General features: G+C 43.6%; 1 protein-coding gene across 2 annotated transcripts in view; it reads left to right on the forward strand.

Moving 5' to 3' along the window:
* The first annotated feature begins 324 nt into the window (after nucleotides 1–324).
* nrp1a (neuropilin 1a) overlaps nucleotides 325–12,911 on the forward strand; it is a 79,239-nt gene continuing 66,652 nt past the window's right edge. For both annotated transcript variants that reach the window (XM_042510845.1, XM_042510846.1), the window contains exons 1-3: nucleotides 325–856; nucleotides 2,109–2,533; nucleotides 4,216–4,390. In XM_042510845.1, coding sequence (XP_042366779.1) covers nucleotides 2,467–2,533; nucleotides 4,216–4,390 — 242 coding nt within the window. In that variant the 5' untranslated portion in view covers nucleotides 325–856; nucleotides 2,109–2,466. The remainder of the gene's footprint in view (nucleotides 857–2,108; nucleotides 2,534–4,215; nucleotides 4,391–12,911) is intronic.

Consider the following 12,911-nt stretch of genomic DNA (forward strand, 5'->3'; position numbering starts at 1 on the left):
GAAGAGGAGGGAAATTTTCTGAGTAATCCAAAATAAAAATAAAACATGGATCTCATTCAAAGATGGCTCACGAGTTCAAAGACGCCATCGGGTTAGAGCATTTTCTGTCTAATGTGACTTTCTGATGCCCCTAGAGAAGGCTACAGGCTGAGACAGTGAGAGAGAGGCAGCTGGGTGAAATCTGCATCTCGATTGCAGACACCCCCTCCACACACACACCAACACTCCCGCGCGCACGCGGACAATCACGCGCGCCCGCGTACTCATCTCTCGTAAAGGGGCGTGTGGGGCTGGCAGGGACTCAAACCCTCTGCATTTGCATCAGTGGAGCAGCGGAGAGCGGTGGCGCACGGAGACGCGGAACGGAGAGAGAAGAAAAACTTATATTAGATCAACCGGGACTTTTCTGTTTCTCTATATTATTCTACCCCTACGTTTGATATATTCTGGGACTGCTTATTTTTCCTGTCAAACTGGCCGGATTTCACTCGTGACAGCGCTGAATGAAAGGCGGCGAAACAAGCAGAGAGCGCCGGAGAGATCAGCGGGGAGGAGGTTAGCCTGCACGCGGACAGGAGAGCGAGACTCCGGGCAGCGGCTGTGCGTCTTAGCGCGGTGGAGACCCGGGACTGGAGCCGGATTGCGCTGTGGTTCTCCCCCCGGCGTTCAAAAACGGGCTTTGGGGTGGAGAAATAACTTGACTTGCTTTTGTGGGGCTTTGGAGAAAACCTGGTGTTATTTTAAAAAAAACAGAATCGGAAGAAGCCTGTCGGATCGTATGCTCTTGCTCCACGCATGTTGGAAGTGGAGAGAGGAGGGCTGGATGCCTGCGGGTTTGCGAGTCCTCAAGACGCAGGTGAATGCAGCAGTTTTTATTTGGCTAGTGCAAACGGATGAAAGAATATTTCCGCGTTATCATGCGCTTAAATGATCATAGGTTTTCCATCGTTTTAACATTTTTACGCACAAAATCGCGTGCAATTTCTGGCATTTTGATAATTATTGTGTTGCGCTCCTTTATTTTTTTATTTGAATATATCCAAATTATAACACGCATATTAAAACAAATGTTTCATGTGTTGCCATGCATTGTGTTCATTTAGGATTTTGCAGTGCACGACTGTATGCGCTGATTGAGCTTTGCTGAATAGAAGCTCCGTTCCCTTTTGTGTGTGTGTGTGTGTGTGTGTGTGTGTGTGTGTGTGCGTGCGCAGAGTGACCCAGTAAGGGCAGCCTTGAGTAAATGACTCGAGGCTACTTTAATTTATGCTTTAATTGATTCCCCCTAAATTTCAGAGTGCCAGTTTAATGGTGTCACTGTCGTGGGGCAGACAATCGGAGAATCTGGGTAGCTACTGGTGCGTAAAAGAAATCCTCAAGAGGATAGAAAAAATACTTTCTATTATTAAGCTCCTGTGCAAAAAAGAAAACGGGCCTATTTTCAGCACTGCGATGTAGAAATGCTTCAATGTGAGGTGGTGGATCGGTGTTTTTTGGGAGAAGAATGGATTGGAGGACCCAAAGGGGAACTTCTGTAGTTTAGTGTGTCACAGAAAATGATCAGGCGGAGGAGGACATCCCGAGGAAACACCCTATGATCCAGATTATAATTGCTAAAATTCGCAAAGCTTGATAACATCAAATTTTGGCCAAATATGACATTTTCTTTATCGTGGTGTCCCAAATAACGTTCCTGGATGGAGTCATGTTGTGTCACTACATCTCCCATTAATGTCTAGCTCCTTTTTGTGTGAGAACAGAGAGAGGGAGGGGAAGAGAGAGAGAGTGAGTAAAAGAGAGAGAGTCATGTCACTTAACGGACTGCTGGTACTCTGTGACTCAGTGTGCAGCTCCGCTTACATATAAAGACACAGGGGCTTTTCCCCACATAGGTTGGCTATTTGTAATCAAGCCAATCATCTCCGAGTCCCCACTCCGAGCCTATAGAAGCAAAGTGGTCACAATTTTTTGGGGAAGGGGTGTACCCGTGCCTTTATAGCCTTGTTTGTACCAGCAGCAGCAGCGCGTTTTAGACAGAATCGAGGAGGATGTCCAGAGCGCACCGCAGCAGCACGCATTCCTAACCTGCTCTCTTTTCCACTCCGCAGCCAAGGATTACCTCCTGCCCCGGCATCATTTGACGGAGTAATTAAAAAAAGGAGTTCTTCATATTGCTTGACTTCTTTGGAGAGGATATGGCACGGTCGGCGCTGGAGAGAAGAGCGCAGCCGGCACAGGCGAGAGGAAACAGGAGCTGAATGACAGGATGCCAGCGACCTGAGCCCCGCACTCAGATCACTTCCAACTTCGTTTAAAAAAAGACACTTCTGCTTTATTTTGTCGCACTGAGAGGAGAAACAAATACTTGCCAAAAAGAAAACCCAACTGGAGGAGTTTAATTTCACATTTTTCACATTTTTTTTATTTTTTGTATGCGTAATTTAATTTTTTGGCGAGAAAACAAGGATGCATTGTGGATTAGTCCTTCTCCTGTTCATGGGAATCCTTTTGGTGGTCAAGGCTTTCAAAAACGGTAAGTGTGACATGTGATATCTATATAAATAAAGCCTTTATGTACTCTGCAAAGCTACTAATCCCAATATTTTTCTAAAAGATTACCCTGCTCTGATCTCCGCTGATCTTTTGGCAAACTCGCGAGGCGCTCACCTGCCAACACCTCGGAAAAATCCCTCTTATTACATTTCAGCAGAGAATTTGAATTCATAGAGATAAACGTGGCTCTCTTGTTTTTCGCTTTTTATTTTAAAACTTTTATTTATGGTATCCCGCTAATATTCCTGTTCTAATACACTGATGACTTTTTGTTACCTCGTTGCTGTTAAGGCATTTTTATCTCATTTGGCACCATTAAAATATCTCTTAATGTCATTCGATTTGTATTTACGCAGTTACACTCCCCTATGAGATATAACCTATGATAAGCTCTTTAGATAATATGATTTAAAATCATGTTTGTGTGGCCAGCCATCGGTTAAGTAGCTCTTATGTTTTGGTGAAGTTCAAAAAGTCAGCCCATATGCTCCACTTACACAACTTCTCCATGTTGTGTTCTTACAGTTTCGTTTCCACTTTCATTTCTCTCTCAATTTACTCCGATTTAATTGATTTTTTAGAGGTGTGTGTGGGGGGGTTAGGGCAGCAGATGGTGGAAGCTTTTATGATAAAAAGGATGAAAACAATTGAAGGTAAAGTGAGCAGCGGGCCTTTGAAAACAAAGGATAATTCATGTTAATGGTGAAAATTAAACTGCGTAAGGGAGTTTAAAGGAACAGACTGTAGATCTGTGTGACTTTTGGCTTCTGCGAAACAAAAACTCTTTTTAATGGCTACTCCATTCGGACTTGTATAAGTTCCGCTCATTAAGGCTGGGCAATAGGTCAATATTATATAAATATCGCCATTTGAGACTAGATGTCATATTAGATTTTTGATATGGTTAAGTTTGGTCTTATCTTGGTTTTAAACACTGCTTTACAGTAAAGTGATGTAATTTTATGAACTTACCAGACTGATCAAGCTGTTCTAGTATCTGCCCTTACCCACTTAGTCATTATTTCCATATTGCTGACGACTATTTATCAAAAATCATTTCGTATACATATTTTGTGAAAGCACCATTAGTCAAACATATCTAATAGACGATAATATTGTTTATAGTGAGCTCTTATGAAGTAGACACATTTCTAGCTGTGGCACATTGTGACATAAAGGAACAGTTCTCCACATTATAATAAGAAAAGAAGCAACTTTAGGGTAAGCAAAGGAGATGGGCAATATGGCAAAAAATCAGCAAATACCTCTACTGATATTGCAAATGTATTATAAGGTTGACTTTTGGTTAATTTACAAATTTTTTTCACAGTAAGATTTTTGATAGATAAGTCAATAATGTGGAAATAATGACTAAGTAATTCATTTAATGATTATTAGTAAAAAAAAAAAACAAAATCATACACGTACTTTGTTCAAAATCTGTATAGATCTGTATAGTTTTTTTCCTGACCAATGAAACTAAAATAAAGTTTGGAGAAGTCATTGATAGATAGATAGATGTATTTTGGACATTCACAAGTTTTTGTGTGAGAGAGTGTCCTGTCAGAGTATTAGCCTGTCTTGAGGAAGGCGCTGGTGTAGTAAAAATATAAGTTTCCTTTGTTTATCTCCTTGAGTAACTCTTCTCGCTCCCCTCTGCAGATAAATGTGGAGGCAACATCAGAATCTCAACCGCCAACTACCTCACCTCTCCCGGATACCCCATGTCTTACCCCCCTTCTCAGAGATGCGTGTGGGTGATATCAGCGCCTGGTCCTCACCAGCGGATCCTCATCAACTTCAATCCGCATTTCGATCTGGAGGACCGGGAGTGCAAGTGAGTACACCAAGATCTCGTCTATGAAAAACAGATGGTCCCATTCATTCAATCAGATTTGTAATGGGGGCCCCAATCTGATCCAAAGTTAGTTGAGAAATTAAGACAGATAGGGTGAAGCCTTGAAAATACCCTATGGGTTTTTATTCTGAAAATGTGAGCGGAATAATAGTATTAGTCAATTAAATTCGGAGGCTTTTTGCAAACTACCCATTTGGGACCCTCAGACATACACACCAATAGATTTTTATTCACATTCAACACATGCATGTTCCTTTCACATGTGTGTGGAGCACTCGTGTGTGTGTGTGTGACACTCACTCCCCCCTTCCCCTCATGCATATTGCACATGAAACTGCGCCATCTAGTGTCCGCAGGCTCCCTGAAGCTGTGTCAACGCTGCTCTGGCACCACACTCAGGGCAGCAGGAATGTCTCACCCCTGCCATTTGGTTTTGCCCTCACTCTTTTGTGGAGTGAAGTCACCGGGGTGTAATATTGATTTGAGTCGCTTTTTGCAGAGAAGAGAAAGCTGTGGGTCCAAAGACTCAACAGAGGCCATTAACTATGGTTTACTTTATTCTCTGCAAAAAAAAATAATTAAATGAGCCATTCGTGTTTTCCTCTTAAAGTCCCATTACTCTCCAGACAAGTGAGAACTTCCAGGAAGGGGTTGCATTGAAAAAACAAGTCTGAGCTTACTTTAATTCAGCGGTCGCTTTGTTTATGTCAGAGTTGGAATGAAATTATGACTCATCTGTTTCTTTTCCCACTAAGATTTTTCGTTTTAAGGTGAATCTCTTGGTGACAGTTAGTTACTGATCCTTATTTGCCTTGTAAGCCGCGAGCTGTCGCATCCAACAAAAGGCTAAGCGGCTAACCTGTTGTCAGATAGATAGTTTAAGCCGATGAAACAGGAGACAGACAGTAATGTGATGAGCCTGTGTCAGTGCGGCTGCCCCGAGGTGAGCCTCGCCTGGGCAGACTGCCTCGCTCTGATTGCCTGTCTGTCTGTCTGTGTGTGTGTGTGGTTTCTCGGTGCGTGTGTCGGTGCCTCTGCCCTGCTCTGTCTCAGCTGTTTGTTTACGCTGCAGGGCTCGGGAGAGTACAGGGCTTTGCTGGATCCTGTTACTGTATACCCCGCTCCACCCAAAACCCGGACCGTCCTTTTGTGGCCCCATCCCCTCAGTATATGTCTGCAGGGTTTTTGTTTTTTAATCCCAGATTTTTATCCCACTTTAACCTTTCTTTACTGCTGTCAGAGATTTATGGCAGGCTGAATGCTGCTGTCTACTAAAGGCTGGATGCTCCCTGACACTTCTTTTGGGTCCGGTTTCAGCACCAGAGGGACTATTAAACTGTCCGAAATCCTCAGTTAGAAAGAGGGAGTGAGGAAGGGGGCAGGAGACGGAGGGAGGAGGAGGGAGGCAGCAGTAACAATGCTCATGCTAATCAAATTAGTCAGGAATGAATTTCCTGTTTCTAAACACACGCAGCAAAAAGAATTTAGTCCCTGCAGGCTCGAGGAAGGCTGCTTTTTTTCCCCCTCAAGTTAAAAGGAGGGCGGGCTTTGAGATTAGTGATCCATCTATGTATCATTTGCAAATTAGCTCTGCGCTTTCATTTAGCAGCCACTGAATTTGCTGATTGGCAGTTAGTTGTTCGTAATAGCAATGGCAGATGAAGTTTGTGCAGTCAGGGGCGTCGTAGCGGGGAGAAAGTGGGACTGATTACTCAGGGCCTTTGAACAACCTGGAATAAAAAGTCTGGTTTTGTTTGCAGTGTTTTTTTTAAATTATCTCAGGGTTTCCCACCAGTGGCGTATTCAGATTTTTTTTTTTTTACGGGGGAACTGACTTATGCAGGGGGTGGCATGAAGTACGAGTGCCACTGTGGGCACGCGTGTCATTATAACTTTAATTTACCATTTTTGTCTTCACCATCTATACCTGCTCTAATTACTAAAATTGCAGTGTCTTACATTCCTGTTAATAGTTTAGTTTAAGATTGACTTGCACATATACATGAAAATTAATTTTACTTGTTAAACAGTTAAGATTGACTGGACAGATAGTCATTTGTTATGGGGTGGCACCTGGGGTGGCCAAACAGATTTCAGGGGTGTTGATGTTTTATTTTTTCGTGCTGGACTGGTTATTTATTGCACCACCCTCTTGGAGTGCAGAGCATACTCTGGGCAGGGATGAAAAGTTAAAATTAAACGTTGATTTGGGGGTTCTACACGTCTGTATTCCTTCGCCTCTGTAGCAGCTGCTCCTTTTATACACTGATCTGATCAGCTGTGATTGCACTGACTGATCAGTTATCCACCCTGTAAGCAAAATTCCACAAACTGCTGCTGAGGATAAAAAAGAACTCATGATGAGTTCCGACTTGCGCTGCAAAAACAAATTTAGAGAGCGGACACAGAATGAAACAAAGGACACACATAAGAAAAAACAAAACGGAAAGTTTGCTGACGCCCCAGGTGCCACACATAGATTCTAATCTGATGGATAACACTTTATTTCTGAGTAATTAGAAAAAAACTAAAATTTAAAAAACTATATTTAAATTGTCTCGCTCACCTTAAACTATCAAACACACCTGACTATTCATCCCACTTACTCAATAATAATTCACCGTATGATAGAAAAAATCACCCACGCCCCATTTATACTTGAAGTTACTGCTATATATACTTCAAGTTTTACCTGTAATTTTATTACTTTTATTTAGTATTTACCTACTTTTTATGCTTTTTCTATTCTTTAGTTTGTGTTCTCTCATGTTTATATGGGGGATCTATGAGAAATGGCATTTCAGTCCCATCTACGTCCTGTTCATATGGCAGAATTGACAATATAAAGTTGACTTTGACTAAAGGCACAAAATAAATGTGGTTTGTCTTTAAACGCAGTTAGAGCCAAGTGAGGGACTGTTAATGCTGCCGAAACACCAGTGTACACTGTCATGCCCCAAGAAACGGAAATCAGGGTTCCAAGAAAGAAAGAAAAACAGTCAAAGGTGTGTGAGAGAGACATGGGTCAAGAGAGAAAGTGTGGGAGTGTGGGGGGCCCACAGTGACTGCTTATGCACAGGGCCCTAAATATGTTGCTATACACCCCTGTGTGCAGTGGATCGGTTTGCATCTTTAAACATCTCTCCCTCTCTCCACTCCTTTTTTTCTCTTTTGCCTCATGCATTACATTTTGAGCAAACACAAGCGACAGTATGTACTGTAACACCAGTAGTGTGGTCAGAAGGTTATAAACTGCTTGTCTGAGGGAAACACGAACAAATGACACCAGCAGACGGCTGTGAAACTTAAGTAAGTCTCCGCTTCATGTGGCCACGCAGAGGCTGCATCGGGGAAACGGGGTCGAGCCGGCCTACAGCTTTTTCCTATTTTTAACCCGGTGTACCGTTTCATTTTTAATGTTTTTAATGGAGTTGTTTTCATGGGACTTTAGTTCCACTTTATGTCTTCTACCTTCACTTTGGCTTTAGCCGGCAAGCCATGAAGTGAGGTCCATTTTCCTTTTTCCTCCTTAATTTCAAATTATGGCTCTATGTAACATGAGAGTGGGTTATTGTGCTAATCGCTGACAAGGCATGTCATAGGTAACTCGATTATGGGATGGGGAATAGTTACTTATGTATCTGTAGACAGTAGTTGGGTGTGATTTGTGTCGGACCCATCAGACTCCCTGTCGCAGCTCCACTCACCAAATCAGCCCTTACATAATGGAAACTGATGAGAGCCAGAATGGCTTCCTTATCTGATGGACTGGCAGAGTGGGCGGAGGTGGCGGGGGCCCCACAATGCATGCTTCAGTGCACTGCCTTGCAATCTAATTAGTGGGCAAATGGAACACACATGCACCACATGTTCTCCAACATGGCTGTTATCAGCAAACCAAACAAGAAGCACTCAAAGTGGTGCTCGTAAAAAGAAAAACAGCCTTTAGTGAGAGGAGCCAGGCCGGGTGGTGTTGTTGCACGTGTGCGCTCCCCTTGACAGGTTTGTTTGGGGAAGTGCAGAGGCCTGTATCCTGAGAGCTGGAGGAGGAAAACACTTCATCACAGAGATAAGGAGACTAAGTGAGCCCTGCGATTCTGAATGCAGAACGTGTTTACCTTTCACGCACCGCTGTAGACTTTCACAGAGCCGAGTAGCAGGGGCCGCCCTCGCCGCTCTCACAGCTAATGAAGTTTGAGGCGAAGGCGCAGCCCGCATCAAGGCAAATATTTGAAGTCAATTCGCTTCTGAAAATCAGTGGAATGAGCGAGCTAAGCTCAAGTGAAAAAACTGAAGTAAATAGATATGCTTTCGCTCCGCTCCCTCCCCGCGCATGCACTCTCTGCTTCCCTGCGATCTGATAAGGTCTGTCAGGCTCGTCCGACTGTGACAGCGCTGCCATCAGAGGGAAAAATGGAGGTTTCAGTGGATTTGAATCTAAACAAGTGACAGGCAGGTTGCACGTAAGGCAGATTGAAGGGCAATTTATCTAATGTATAAGCCAGACTATAGTTCTTACCGCTCAAGTAAGATTATCTGTGTAGAAATCTGATACAGTTTCCAGTTTTGAATGCACTTAAACAAGACCTGGTGAATCTTTAATCCTGAGCTGCAGGCTGTTCGCTCCATCTCCTGCTGACTCGAAGAGAAGAAGAAACTTTCAATAGATATGATGTACTCCTGACAATATTATGAATCATTGATGGCCTTAGATTTGCTGAGCTGACCAGAAAAAAACTTCTTCAGCACACTGAAATCCCTCGCAGCGAGCCAGCCAGTCAGTCAAGGCTGTACTGTTTGTTTTGGAGGAGCAGGAGAGAGGGGTTAAAAACAGAGAGAGTGAGAGAGAAAGTCTCCTCTTGCTCAGCCCTCCCTCATTTCTTTGCTTTTCTCTCTGTCTGGATGGTATTTTTCTGGACCTCACAGAAATTCCACTGTGACAGTTGGTGCAGCAGAGATGTATGGCCGGGTGGTACTAGGCAGCAGAGATATTCGAGGAATGCCATCGTGAGCGGCCCTTTGTGGGGGAGATTGAGGGAAAAGCTTCCCACCTCTCCATGCTTCAAAAAGTCTGCGAGAGCCCCCCTGCCTTCAGGTGCCTGGAACTTAAAGCTTGAAAAAAGCGCCCTTTTCCTCTTTTTAATTGTAGACTTCTCCTTTCTCTGTTCCTCCGATCTCCCGCTGAGCTGCCCCTGTGGAGCTGCTTGGCCTGCTGGGAAGGCAAACATTCTCTGCTGTGCACCCTCCACAATAGACATCCTGCCCCTCTTGGTATTCCTGACCAGGCCATAGATAACTAACAGGAGCCCTTTTTACACAGATATTGCTTTATAGGGCTGCTACTAATTCTCTTTGTGCCTTCTTTGCATTTTTACTCTGAACCCAACATGGTGATTTTAGCCAGCATGCTGGCATCACGGAACCTAAAGAGACGTGATGGGCACGACATTTAACACGACAGCATCGGCCTCTAGTGTGACATCCGCTTCAGCAATACTTTGTAACAATAACAATGTCAAAACATGGCAATAACAATCATTTACTATCCCTGTTTTATGGCTGCTGATCTCATCCTCTGCTTAGAGGCAAAGGAGGTCCTGAAACAATTTCCTGTTCTTTTTCTTTAAGTAACTGCTATCAGATACCTTTTAAATCTCCCGTGATGGATTGCAAGCATAGACTGCATATAAAGATGGACAACATAATAGCTTCCCCAAAATGAAGCCATCTTGATTGCCCTCTGGTGGTTGGCTGCAGTATAGGTCATAAAGCTTGCCCCTCTCTATGTTAGTGAATGGGACATGCACAAAACGAAAAAACTCAAATTATATGTCATATACATTTTTTCCCAAAGATGGTTTCTGTCATTTAAGGAAGTGCTTATCATAAGTTTGATTTCAATGAGAAAAGGGGATTTTCCACCATGATTGACAGCCGTGTATGCAATACATGTGTTATGTGTGGTCGAAGGGGTGTTTTGGCGGAGATCGCTACTTCGCAGAATCCGGCTCTGAATGATATCCCCAGCGCAAGATAGCAGCGGCCGTATCCCAGATATTAAACACCAGATATTAAAACTTAAACATAGTTTGGGTAAGTTGGGATGCATTGTCCATCTTTATTTAGAGTCTGTGGGTGCAACCATCACAAGTCATCAAAATGTCACTCTGGTCCTGGCCAGGGCCCCATTGTATCGGCTATCCTGTTCATACCAACACCGTTTCAGAGCTGTTACTACCTCCCATTATGGCTTAAAGGCGAGACAGCTCTGTCTCTCCATTCTGTGATCATACCTTGTATTCAGAACGCAGAGGCTGCATAATGGCACAATATTCCTGCCTTGAAAAGCAAGTGCTAAAGGGGCCATGAGCACAGGAAGGGGGGAATGTGGGTATTACCCCACCCTGAAACTATAGTTGGCTCTTCTTTTGTCATGTGGAATCCCACTAACTCCACTCATATGCTCACAGTGCCCAACAAAGAGTGCCACCTGTTTCGAGGAAGTGAGTGGAAGACAGAAGGGACTTTTGGAAAGAGATCCCGTTGGCCACTTTCCCTGATTCCCCCGCCACCTGAAAAGCAGATAAAGAGCAGTGGAGCTCCACAGCTGTGGAGAGAGGAGCAGTAACTCCCTCGCTCCTCTCTCACACTCCTCTGCAAGGCAACAAATAAGGCGTAGTGGGCTGTGTGACCGTTTATCAGCCGTTGTCATGGAGGAAAATAAATAAGGCAGGAACGCAACAGGAGCCTCTTCTTAACAGGCCTGTGGCGGCGGAGGCTTTTAAAGAAGGGAAGTGCTGTGACCTCTAGGGCTCAGGGGACGGGGCTTTCGGAGTGACACGGATTGTTAGAGATACTTATGGCCTGTTAGCGGGCATTTATTTCTGCTGTCGATGTGTGTGCTTCTTTTTCAAAGTGCATGTCAGGGAAGAATCCGTTCTGGCAGAGTTCAAAGCGGCGCCGCAAAAAAGGCAGAGCAAAATAAGGAGCACGTAGAGCGATGCCACTTCTTTTAACGACCGGGTTTGACAAAAAGGAGCTGAAATTATGCACCTGATATTTTCCACAGCAATAGACTCCCACAGTTCATAACAATGGAAATCAAATTACACCTAAAATTACATTGAAACAGTGTTCTCTGGAAGAGTGGCTTGTCAGCAGCATATCAAAGAGCAATCAACTTTGAGTCTGTCTTGTTTGCACTTCACGGCAATTATAGCAAGCCTTATTTTGTCAGCATGGTGAAACTTTCAGAGATGAGCACTCAGCATCTTAAATTTCTATTTACAATACATCATCATCATCATCATTTGCTACCTGTGAAATGTACGCACTTCAGAGATGAGGTGAGCCATTCAAAGCTGCTCATAAATGCTCATAATGCTCTTAAATGTTCCATCTTCTTAGCCCTTTTATAACCTGAGCAAATTAGTTTCACCTCTTTCAAAATTATGGGTAGAAAGCATTGTGAAACTTAACAAGACAGGGCCCAAAAATTAGCAGGAAAGAAAATTACCTGAAAATAAGAAAAATGTGAAAAAAAATGACTGAAAGAAAACATAGTAAATATATCGTTAATAATTATACATGTAGTTTTTTGGACATTTTTCCTACACATTTTTTTAATTCCCTCTTTTTTTTTTAAACTTATTTTGAGTTCATTTTCTTGTCACCTTTCACTAATTTCTTCCAATCTGTGGGACATTTCTTTCCAAGTTGCTCATTGCCTTTTTTCTCATGTTTTTCGAAAGACATCAATTTGCTTAGGTTTCAAGGGTTAAATAGCTTGTCTCAACACAGCACAAGAAAACTGACATTTCTTGTGATCCAGGTTTCAGAGGGTTAATTATCTAGAGGCTGGAGGAGACAGGACAGCCTACAGAGACATTGCAGCAGAAAGCAGTTGACCTTCACTCTCATTACTCTCTTTCTTCTTCTTCATATCTTTTAAACATAAAGGGCGACTCCGTGGCTAATGAGCAGGATTAAAGTAGGTCTGTGCACATGTGTGCTTGCATGCAATACGTGTGTGTGTGTGTGTGTGTGTGTGTGTGTGTGTGTGTGTGTGTGTGTGTGTGTGTGAGTGACCATGGGGTTGAGGGTCTTTTTTTTTTCATCCACCGGTAAAGTGTTTCACCTTGGCCACGGCTTGGAAGGGCAGCCTGATTGAAAAGCTTTCTGGCCGTGGCATCTGCCATCCTCCCCGCTGCTCTGTCACCACTTTGATTCATGCACAACCTGACCACAACCGGGAGGCGAGCCACTCTACCTCACAGCGGGAGGGAGGTCCACTTCACAGCCGAGGAGTAAGAAAAGGAGAGCGAGAGAGAGAGAAGAGACAAGGCCAGCGCTCATAAATAACCCGCTGGATTTCAAGCCTCGCTCACATATCCGCGGCAGCACAAAAGCATCATAGGTCTCACGTGTCTGCCTGTTTTGTTTTTCATCTCGATGTGGGAGTTAGCGGCTCGTGTTTGCCAGGGATTGAGTGTCACTAAGC

The sequence above is a fragment of the Plectropomus leopardus genome, chromosome 21, assembly GCF_008729295.1.
Source record: "Plectropomus leopardus isolate mb chromosome 21, YSFRI_Pleo_2.0, whole genome shotgun sequence".
Lineage (NCBI taxonomy): Eukaryota > Metazoa > Chordata > Actinopteri > Perciformes > Serranidae > Plectropomus > Plectropomus leopardus.